This window comes from Schistocerca serialis, chromosome 1 (genome assembly GCF_023864345.2).
Source record: "Schistocerca serialis cubense isolate TAMUIC-IGC-003099 chromosome 1, iqSchSeri2.2, whole genome shotgun sequence".
Classification (NCBI taxonomy): domain Eukaryota; kingdom Metazoa; phylum Arthropoda; class Insecta; order Orthoptera; family Acrididae; genus Schistocerca; species Schistocerca serialis.
In genome coordinates this window covers 1073260041-1073272210 of record NC_064638.1, presented here as the reverse complement: position 1 = coordinate 1073272210, position 12170 = coordinate 1073260041, and the positions used below count along the sequence as shown (strand labels likewise).

The window sequence follows — 12170 nt, the reverse complement described above, 5'->3', positions numbered from 1 at the left end:
AAGTGTCCGGTGGCTGCACAGGTGTTGCTTCGCGAAGCCTCGGGCTATTTACGATATGCTGCCTCAGTGTGACGGCTGACCAGCTTACACGGCCGGCGCGGAGGTCGCGCTAAGACCGAAGCCTGCCAAGCTCGTGCCCAGAGGCGTCAAGAATGCTGTCACAGCGCGTTCCTCGCAGCGCCTCGTCCGGAACGCGTCCAACACTGCTGCCCGAGTACCGCAAGTACTGCTGCATACCGCGGTATGGCCTTACAGTCCAAACGGATCAAACCATTCTCCTCTTCTTTATAGTCTATTCAGCAAACTCGACAAACTTCTCGTAAAGTGGGTCCACAGCATCTATAAAATCCTTAAGTGACGTCATTTTCCGCTTTAAGGACATCCGCTGTCGTTTTAAGACAAGAAGACATGACGTAAAATAAAAATTATGAGACTAAGGAATAAGCTAATTATCTTCGACTAATTATGAATACTACAGCATCATAGCAAAAGGAAGACGACGACTAAGACACTCACAAGTCATTAAATGACGCATCATCGGCGCTTCAAACGAAACATTGGTACAGACATCTGGCAGAAAACCCAAAGAGATTCTGGCCATATTCAAAGTACACCAAGGCACAGTCTATACCTTCACTGCGCGATAGGAGCGATAATGTTTCCGAGTGCCACTAAAGTGGAGTTACAAAACACGTTTTACCGAAATTCCAGAAGGGTTTCGACACTGTCTCAGTTGTGTCACTGGATTCGTGATTTTCTGTCAGGAAGGTCACAATTCGTAGTTACTGGCGGAGAGTCATTGACCAAAACAAAAGTTATTTCTGGCGTTCCCCACGTATATTTTAGGCCCCCTGCTCTTCCTAATTTATATAAACGATTCAGGAGACAATCTGAGCAAAGGAATCCGCTAAATTTCGATTACACGATTAAACACACAAATCTAAAGGCTGTCAAATACTGAAGGCTTACAGTTACTAATAACTTAAATTGGAACCATCACATAGATCATGTTGTGGGAAAAGCGAATAAAAGACGGCGTATTATTCACAGAACAGAGACTGCTTACACAATGCTTTTCCGTCCTCTTCCGGAGTATCGCCACCCATTATGGCATCCACATCAGTTAGGATCGACGGAGAACATCGAAAAGTCCAAAGACGCAAAATAGGGGAGAGAGCGTCACGGATATGATACACGAGTTGAGGTTTCAGTAGCAAAGCTGTTTTTCATTGCGGCAAGATCTTTTCACGACATTTCGATCACCAACTTTTTCCTCCGAATGCGAAATATTTTGTTGGCACCCACCTAAATACGGAGAAATGACCATCGTAAAAGAATAAAAGAAATCAGAGCTCGCACAAAAAGATTTAAATGTTGGTCCTTTTCGATGCGCTGTTAGGAGTGGAACGATAGAAGAATAGCTTGAAGGTGTCTCGATGAATTCTCAGCGAGTAGTCACGTAGATATACATGAAAGACCTTTATTAGACCCGTTTCCGAATACGCTGCGCTGGTAAGGATGGTCAACCAAAATCAAGCAAAAAGATTGTTCAGCACTGAAAGACGAATGCTGAACAGACTAAGCACTATTACACTGACGACGGAAATACTGAACGATAGTATCTTTAATTTCAGTTTTGTGAGAGTTAGTATACTTACTCGCCATATACAGTATCACAGTGTGTGAGGAAAACATACCAAGAACACAACGAAATTTAACTAGAAAAGGGACCAGCCAGCAATATCAAGCATCTCTTGTAAGAAAACCCATGATGAACAAACTAGGAAGTAGCTGTCAGATCTACTGTCCGCGAAATAATCCCAGGTCAGCTTTTAGTTTGGTTTCCCTCCCCTGTAAGCTGAATGTTGGGATTATAATTTATCCCTTCAAACCAAAACCAAAATTGTACCAGAAAAAAAGCGAAACTGCACTACATTAAAATTGTTCTTTCTCTTGATCAGAAAATAATTGGTTCCAAAACAGAAAAAATGAAATCATGGGTTGAAACGAGCATAACCTCTCTCATCAACTCATTTTCTCCCTTCAGGATTGAGTATGAAAGATACCAAAAAGAGTTTAATTATGACAACGTAAATAACATAAATTAGGTGTCATATTACTCGCGTTGTTCATAACAACCGTTAACTCAATCACTCTACCAACAAGGGCGACACATCCCTACAAGGAGCTTGCCGTTCATGCGGGATTGTAATTAGGAAATTGCTACTGTTCATGAAATAAAAACAAAATGAGTAACGGCATCGTCATTGTTGTTTCTTCAAACGCGTTTTGAATGCTTACACCTTCATTTCCTGATGATCGGTGCATTACTCGCAATTTCAATGTACATTACGAGCTTACATTGCGGGATGAATATAGAGACAACATACATATATGAATTGAATTGTTTGTATAAACATTAACGAACAAATATATAAAATGATGATTCTTCGGATTGATATTTTGGCCTTGACTACCAGCTATTCGTAATTTCAATCACTGTAAGTACGCTTAAAAGTTATTTTTCTTTAAAGAAGTCTAATTTTATATGGGTGAAAAAAATGGTTCAAATGGCTCTGAGCACTATGGGATTTAACTTCTGAGGTCATCAGTCCCCTAGAACTGAGAACTACTTAAACCTAACTAACCTCAGGACGTCACACTTACCAATGCCCCGGTTCCAGACTGTAGCACCTAGAACCGCTCGGCCACAACGGCCGGCTGTATGGGTGAGTTACGAAGATGTAAAACATTGTGGATGTTCACTATCGTTGATTCGCAGTGTGAAATGGTAGTTAGTTCCCTTCGACTTACAACGCACCGTATTTCTGTACCTGTGCAATGATTGGACTGTTTTTGTTTCGTGTTTGCATGCCCTACAGTAAAACAAACGCACATCTCGGTAGGCAGCTTCGTTACTAGAATGAATTATTCGCTCTGCAGCGAAGTGTGCGCTGATAAGAAACTTCCTGGGGGATTAGAACTGTCTACCGGATTGGCCCCGTACCTAGTATCTTTGCCTTTCGCGAGCAAGCTTTCTGCAGATTGAACTCCCCCAAGCAACACTAAAGACCCGTCCTCATAGCTTTGCTTCCACCAGTACCTCACCTCCTAGCTTCTAAACGTGTTAGTATCCCGGTCCGGTCCACAGTTTTTGTCTGACAGGAAGTTTCATATCTGCACACAATCTGTACCAGAGTGAAAAATCATTCTGGAAGCATCCTCCAAGCTATGGCTAAGCCATGTCTCAGCAATACCGTTTGTTTCAGGTGTGTTACTCCTACAAGTTACACAGGAGAGTTTCTGTGAAGTTTGGAAAGTAGGAGATGGGATAATGGCGGAAGTAAAGCTGTGAGAAAGGACCGTGAGTCGTCCTTGGATAGCTCATTTGGTAGACAATTTGCCCATGAAAGGCAGAGGTCGTGGGTCGAGTCGCATTTAGTCTGCCAGAAAGTTTCAGCTGTGCTATTGTTTATCGTGTGTGGCTTGAGTGCGATATTATGATAACAAGTGACACATGAAAACTACTTGTATATGCAGTGAAAAGAAGGGTAAGGCAGACTACTGGCTACATTCAGAAAAATAAATCATGTAATCCACTGATCTACCAAAAACTGAGTGTATAAGCCCTCTAAACGTCTCCATGAAGAAAATAAAAATGACTTGTAGTATTATTATTTATTGTCCGCAGCTCATGGTATGTTAGTTAGCGTCACTTCCTCTAGATTGTGTGGTCTTGGGTTCAATTCACTTCCAGGTCAGAGATTTCGACTCTGCATGCCCTCTATTCTCCTTCTCTTTTCCCCCTTTCTTCTCCCCTTCTCCACTATTCTGCCTCTCCCCCCTTCTTCACCCTCTTACCCCCCTTCTTCACCCTCTTACCCCCCTTCTTCACCCTCTTACCCCCCTTCTTCACCCTCTTACCCACCTTCTCCCCCTCACCCACCTTCTCCCCCTCACCCACCTTCTCCCCCTCACCCACCTTCTCCCCCTCACCCACCTTCTCCCCCTCACCCACCTTCTCCCCCTCACCCACCTTCTCCCACAACTTTCTACACCTTCTCCCACCTCTTTCTACACCTTCTCCCACCTCTTTCTACACCTTCTCCCACCTCTTTCTACACCTTCTCCCACCTCTTTCTACACCTTCTCCCACCTCTTTCTACACCTTCTCCCACCTCTTTCTACACCTTCTCCCACCCCTTTCTACACCTTCTCCCACCCCTTTCCACACCTTCTCGACCCTCTCTCTGTGCCTCCTCTTCACCCCCATTTCGCCTATTGTTTCCTCCATGTCTCTCTTCTCTTTTATGCTTGTCTCTCACTTGTTTCTTCCCCCTTACTCGCTTCTCTCTTTCTCTCCTCATTTCTTCTGTTCTCTCTTACCTCCCTTCTTTCCTCATATACTCACTCTCTCTCCAAACCCTTCCCCACACATACTGATGACATATATTACATTTTAAATTTTAGATCACCTTACTGATGTGAAACGTTGATTTAGCGTACCCTTGCAATGCCTTTGATGTGTCCTGCCTTCAAATACTCGTTTCCTAGTTGTTTAACTAGACACAAACTGTGTCAGTATTAACGACATCCTCGTGTGCCTGCCAGCCCGCCCCTAGTGACGTCCTGCTGTTGCCGCAGGAGCTGCAGAATGAGGTGGGCGCGCTGCTGGAGTTCCGGGACCTGGTCATGGAGACGTTCCCGCACCTGCGGCAGAAGCTGGCGGCCAGCGAGCGCGGCGGCTCCTCGTCGTCGTGCTGCACCAGCACCGCCTCCTCCACGGCGGCCACGCTGCCGCCGGCGCACCTCCACCAGCTGCACCACGCCGCCGCCTCCGCCTCCAACGCCGCCTCCGCCAGCCCCTCCGGCGCCGCCTCCCGGCACCGCCCGCCGGCTGCAGACTGGGAACCGGGCGTGCGCGTGCGTCGCAAGCTGCTGCACGGCGCCGCGCACCACAAGGAGATCACAGGTAACTGCCTGCTCACTGTAGCGTTAATTTTAATTCTCAAATATACGAGGGTTGTAACTTAAATATTGGCAACTACTTATCCATAACCGATACAAAAGAGTTACATGTTTGAACCTGTTACTGTACTTGAAAGTAGTCGCCAGCGATGTGGATGGCGTAGTATACCGTTAGTAGAGCCTGTTGTGTTGATGGTGCGAATGGAGCGGTCTAAAGTTATGGTGATTCTCGCGTACGACTGTGATGGTGTTATGCTAACTCATTAAGTTCCTCCACGGCAGACCGTCAATGCACAGTATTACTATTCGTTTTTGGAGCACCACCAGCGACCAGTTTTGCGAAAGAAGCGGCGGCACTTTCTATGCAACTCACCCATCATTTTGCACGACAATGCGCGGGCACATACACGCCAAGCTGTGACTGCTCTTTTCGGTCGATGGAACTGGGAAGTACTGTACCATCCACCTTACTCCCCGGATTTAAGCCCTTCTGACTTTGATTTGATTCCGAAGATGAAGGAACCACTTCGTGGCATTCGCTTCAGAATTGTTCAAGAGAACCGACAGGCAGTAGACCGTTCCATTCGCACCATCAACAGGACAGGCTCTGCTAACGGTATACTACGCCTTCCACATCGCTGGCAACGGGGTCCACATAACGCTGGTGACAACTTTGAAGGACAGAAACAGGTGCAAACATGTAACTCTTTTTGTATCGTTTGTGAATAAATAGTTGCCACTATTTTTAAGCTCCAACCATCGTATATGCTTCAAGCGGTGGTCGGAGGCGTGTTCCGTGAGTAACATTTCGTCTCCCAATCTTGACACATCCTCAGAGGCTAGAAAGAGTTTCAGTTCATTTTCCAACTCGGCAAAATCTAAAATCAACTAACGAAGCCTTTGTAACCTCTAAATCTGTCTGCAGTATTAGGAGACGAAGCTTTAGGCACAAAACGTGCTTTACACCGAGGCCTTACGCTCGTATAATGAAAATCGCCGAGGACGTAAATACCGACCACGAAACCGTCCATTCTATGAACACAACTTAGTTTGTTGTTAGTCTTCGTGAAAGGAGAGGTAGATTGTAATACTATTATACTTTGCCTGCTGAAAGAGGAAATTGGGTTTCTGAGTGCTTGCCTGAAGGACACTGAATGTATTATGCAGACACTGTAGAAACAGACATTGTATAAATCATTGGTATACAAATATATGCCTCGACAGGCAAAAATAACGAAATTAAAAAGCCGTCCTACCCTGTGTAGGAATCACAAAAGTGCGAGGATAGGTGATACGGACAACTTTACGGATGGTAGTTTGGAATGGTACTGGACGCTTGCTCGGATAGCCGAAATATTTAAGATGACCTTTCGCGATAACCGGAAATGCCGGTTCGTGTCCCAGTCCGGCACAACTTTTTATACAGCCGACGTAAATACGTGTTCGCAGTTCGCGAATCCACTTCCTAACACCTAATTAAATAGTCGCCCACCGCTTTTATAGTCAGAAACGTTTCTTCGCTATTATAACTGAAGTAAGATTATGGTGCGCACATTGTTTCACACACTCTGCAGTCGTAACGTGACCACCAGACTGCTTCTTTAACGGTCGAGCCGCAGCAGTTGCAAGAGCGATTCGATGACGCGACAGTTGACTGCCGAGATGTTCGAGTGACAGTAGATTCGTTGCGTTGCATGCAGTCAACAGCCAGCTTCCACTACCAGGCGCTCCGGTGGGCACTTCGGGGAAATAGTACCTTTAAGGCCAATTTCAGTGAGATTCTTGTGGGTCTGCGAAAAACGTTGTCACATACTATCATTCATAGCTCTGTAAGCACAAAATTAGTATGAGAACGAGATCGAAAGACCCTAAAACAGTGTGCAGTATTGCCATGTAGGCGTACTCGGACAACTTACTCGGCATCAGATAAGCCAGATAGTGTGTGGAATGGATTTCGTTGCTAACGAGATGGAGGTGTAATGTAGGTGGAACCAGAATTATTGGACCCTTTTCGTGTACCGAATACGGCAGCAAGGCCCTGAACTGTCTACATGGGATTAATGATTTCGCAGGTAATTGTGCAAGTACCTGACACATTCTCAATTTTAAGTCATGAATTTATCAGATCTGAGGTACTATGAAGTCATAGTGTCTAATATGGGGTCTCCATTGAATCAGAATACAAACGTCTCAAAAATGAGATCGACAGGAAGTGCAAAATGGCTAAGCAGGGATGGCTAGAGGACAAATGTAAGGATGTAGAGGCCTATCTCACTAGGGGTAAGATAGATACTGCCTACAGGAAAATTAAAGAGACCTTTGGAGATAAGAGAACGACTTGTATGAATATCAAGAGCTCAGATGGAAACCCAGGTCTAAGCAAAGAAGGGAAAGCAGAAAGGTGGAAGGAGTATATAGAGGGTCTATACAAGGGCGATGTACTTGAGGACAATATTATGGAAATGGAAGAGGATGTAGATGAAGATGAAATGGGAGATGTGATACTGCGTAAAGAGTTTGACAGAGCACTGAAAGACCTGAGTCGAAACAAGGCCCCCGGAGTAGACAACATTCCATTGGAACTACTGACGGCCTTGGGAGAGCCAGTCCTGACAAAACTCTACCATCTGGTGAGCAAGATGTATGAAACAGGCGAAATACCCTCAGACTTCAAGAAGAATATAATAATTCCAATCCCAAAGAAAGCAGGTGTTGACAGATGTGAAAATTACCGAACTATTAGTTTAATAAGTCACAGCTGCAAAATACTAACACGAATTCTTTACAGACGAATGGAAAAACTAGTAGCAGCCAACCTCGGGGAAGATCAGTTTGGATTCCGTAGAAACACTGGAACACGTGAGGCAATACTGACCTTACGACTTATCTTAGAAGAAAGATTAAGGAAAGGCAAACCTACGTTTCTAGCATTTGTAGACTTAGAGAAAGCTTTTGACAATGTTGACTGGAATACTCTCTTTCAAATTCTGAAGGTGGCAGGGGTAAAATACAGGGAGCGAAAGGCTATTTACAATTTGTACAGAAACCAGATGGCAGTTATAAGAGTCGAGGGACATGAAAGGGAAGCAGTGGTTGGGAAGGGAGTAAGACAGGGTTGTAGCCTCTCCCCGATGTTGTTCAATCTGTATATTGAGCAAGCAGTAAAGGAAACAAAAGAAAAATTCGGAGTAGGTATTAAAATTCATGGAGAAGAAATAAAAACTTTGAGGTTCGCCGATGACATTGTAATTCTGTCAGAGACACCAAAGATCTTGGAAGAGCAGTTGAACAGAATGGACAGTGTCTTGAAAGGAGGATATAAGATGAACATCAACAAAAGCAAAACAAGGATAATGGAATGTAGTCTAATTAAGTCGGGCGATGCTGAGGGAATTAGATTAGGAAATGAGGCACTTAAAGTAGTAAAGGACTTTTGCTATTTGGGGAGCAAAATAACTGATGATGGTCGAAGTAGAGAGGATATAAAATGTAGGCTGGCAATGGCAAGGAAAGCGTTTCTGAAGAAGAGAAATTTGTTAACATCCAGTATTGATTTAAGTGTCAGGAAGTCATTTCTGAAAGTATTCGTATGGAGTGTAGCCATGTATGGAAGTGAAACATGGACGATAAATAGTTCGGACAGGAAGAGAATAGAAGCTTTCGAAATGTGGTGCTACAGAAGAATGCTGAAGATTAGATGGTAGATCACATAACTAATGAGGAAGTATTGAATAGGATTGGGGAGAAGAGAAGTTTGTGGCACAACTTGACCAGAAGAAGGGATCGGTTGGTAGGACATGTTCTGAGGCATCAAGGGATCACCAATTTAGTATTGGAGGCCAGCGTGGAGGGTAAAAATCGTAGAGGGAGACCAAGAGATGAATACACTAAGCAGATTCAGAAGGATGTAGGTTGCAGTAGGTACTGTGAGATGAAAAAGCTTGCACAGGATAGAGTAGCATGGAGAGCTGCATCAAACCAGTCTCAGGACTGAAGACCACAACAACAACATTGAATCAGAAGTGGAGGGAAGGAAATCAAGTTGTACATAGGCAAATGGAATGACATACAGCAGTCACTCACTCTTACGAAGACTGTGTAAAATATAAGCACTGTTCCGTTTGTGTTTAAGATTCTGTATCCCAGTCTGTAGAAACGGAATATTTATAGGGTCACTTTGTTGTCAGTTTGATCTGCCTGTCCGTTAAGGCCACTTTTTCTCAGGAATGGGCAGAGATATCAAGTTTGAAGTTTGTCATATACTGAGGTCTACATACGGTCCCTACGTGATAAAATTTTTTTTTTAAGTTTCTAAGTCAGTACAATGAAAAGAGACTGCAAAATATATGACATATTTTCATACTCGCAAACTCACTCATCAAAACCTGTAGGTCAACTTCCTGTATACATAATTATGTATGGAGCCCCCAGAACGCGAGTTGCACTCGCGTTTGTCCAGTTTTTTTTCATTTTTGGCAAGATTCATGTGTGTCGTATCATCGCAAACGTCACCTATTTAGCAGTGTCAATAACTATTCCTGCTTGAAGGACACTAACTGTTCAGTGTGAGCTTTCAAGAGAACTCGTGCGCTGCTTATTGTAGCGAGGTGTGGGAGACAGTTTAGCTGTCCACAAGTTCCTGACATGTGCTGCAGTTTTGACGATTTAACAGGTCAGGCAAATTATAGTCCTGCTGCAGCAATCCTTTACGCATTACCGTAGCATGTTAATTAGGCGGAGGAAAGAACATTTCTTGCTGAAAATGGTTTTTCCCGTCACGCAAAAGCGCTGAACATAATCGCATGGTCTCCTGGGACTGTAAGCACTTCTTGGTATCCGGCGACTTACGTAACTGTGTTAGTACTCTGAGAACTTGCCAACGATAACATATAGAAAACGTGACGGCTGTCACCGCGACCACTGCTTCACCAGAATTATTTCCTGGGCGCATTGTTTGGTGCCGTGACACCGCACGGGGTCGTTTCAGACGCACGAATCATGGATTCGATGTAGAAGTAAACTTTTTCTCGCACCTCCATCATAATATGGAAAGACTGGAAGCGAACTGCGGCTAAGGTGGCTTTCTTGTTTATGCTTCACAGGCTTGATAATTTAGTAATGTTCCAAGATACACCTGGATACGGAAGAAACATTTCTCGTGACGTACTATACTCCGTTCAGCGTGAGAATAAACCTGATGTAAAGAAACACAAACGCGATGATTGGTCAGAAGCCGTAGCAAACGCACACGTGTTGTCAGGCTCTTGGAAGTAGGTCATACTTACGTATTAGGTATATTGTTACTAACTAACGTTAAATAAAACTTTAAAATATTCAAATGTATTAACAGCCATCAACGTTTTTCGTAATCACGCTAAAGCTGTGTAGTTTTTATTTCAAAAATCGTGTACAGTCACAGCCTCTGCACTGTTGTGCTCTGATTGTCGCGCTGTCAATGCGCAGTATGAAAATGGCTGAGGCTGCTTGCTCTTCCATAGTGAAACGCGCGTGTGGAACACGGTTAAAAAGTGCCGAAAAATAGTTGGTTCTTAATATTTTTCATAAATTTACAGAGATAATCGGTTTTGAAGTTCTGCGAACAACTGTATTAGAAACTCTGCAGACACATTCGACGTATAGCGGAATCCGTAGCATGGTAGATTAGAAACAAGGACACGTGCATTATGTAATGTCCCATCTGCAGTTTATGGTTCGCTGATTCTGATCTCGCCTGAATAATTTTTTTCTCGTTCAATTTGAAATACTTACATCCCATAATTGTAAAATTTATCATTATTTTTATGAATAATGCACGTCTCCTTGTTTCTAATTACATACTACACACGAAATTCCTGTTTTCAGTTCAAATATAGGTTCATAATTATCGATATTTTATGAAAGACTGTTACTAAAAGTTGCTTAAATTACGAAAACGTAACTGTTTAATTCTTCAAGGCAAAAATGAAAAACCAGGTACTCTTTATTTGGACATGGCTCCCGATGCATCGGATTACGACTGAATACATGAACACCTTGTAACGGAGTTCACGAGGATCAAAGCTGCAAGTATGCTCTTGAGCACAAACATATTACAATTATTGTTTCACAGAGCCTCCACCGTTCGTTTGAAGGCACGCTTTAGCACTTCTCCTCATCAATGTCGTTACACGTTCAAAAATCCCAGGAGTGTTCCGATTGCATCGACAACTGTCCACATTGCATTCCCAGGGTTCAGCGACACTATCAGCAGGGCTAGAATAATATAAATATTCCCACACAAAACAATCCAACGGATTGAAGTCAGCGGACGTAAGAGGCCATGCTGTTGGCGATCCACGGCCGAAACACCTGGTGTCGAAGATGCGCGCCACGTATCCCAGTACAACTACGTGGAAGTGTGCCGGTGCATCACGCATGTACCTCATAAGCATCCTTTCACCGTAAGGAACATCATGCAGATTGTCGATTCTTTTGTGTTTCAGTAAGTCAGCAGGATAGGAAATGTGGCCGTACCACGAAAGACAGCTGCCCAGACTCTAACGGAAAATCTTCCCTAATATGCTGTCTCAGTGGTAAGGTGCGAGTTCCCATAAACTCGAACCTGTGTACTATGGATGTTCTTAATACTGCCTGGGGTAAAGCATGCTTTGTCTGTAAATAACACATTAACGAGAGACCTGTTTACCATTCGCACACTGCATAAGGGTCTATTGGTAGAAGGCAATACGGACTAGAAAGACTGGTGCCGACAGGGTTTGCACCCTTTGATCATGATACGGGTGCACCTGTTCCTCTTGTTATATGCTCCATTTGGTGGTGGGCGAAACGTGTTCATCAGCAGCAATCATTTTCGTACTTACGCCGGCCATTGCGTCCACTTGCTGTAATACACGCTCCTTCGTGGTGTCGACACTGTTCCTTGTCTACCTGCCCGTTCATGCTGGGTTTAAATGAACAGGTCTCGCGCAGATGCTGATGGGATGTAGTGAACACTCTGCTGTCTGGCTGTTTCCTCTGAGGATATGCTTTGTCTTACAACCATGCTGCATCTTGTGTACCGACTTTAGCAGACCATCACAGGGAATGGATATCAGCCATTTCCTCACTTGAAAATGTGTCTGGAAATGCTTGAAATACTACACGTACACATTGCATTTGCCTTTCACTGTGGGAGCAGTCACCTGGAACATACATACATGAAT

The 12170-nt window shown here is 43.9% G+C and overlaps 1 protein-coding gene across 1 annotated transcript in view; it reads left to right on the top strand.

Moving 5' to 3' along the window:
* Window positions 1-12170, top strand: part of LOC126455468 (uncharacterized) — a 549051-nt gene that overhangs the window by 473809 nt on the left and 63072 nt on the right. The window contains exon 3 of the mRNA XM_050091224.1: window positions 4645-4972. Within this exon, the coding sequence (XP_049947181.1) occupies window positions 4645-4972 (328 nt within the window). The remainder of the gene's footprint in view (window positions 1-4644; window positions 4973-12170) is intronic.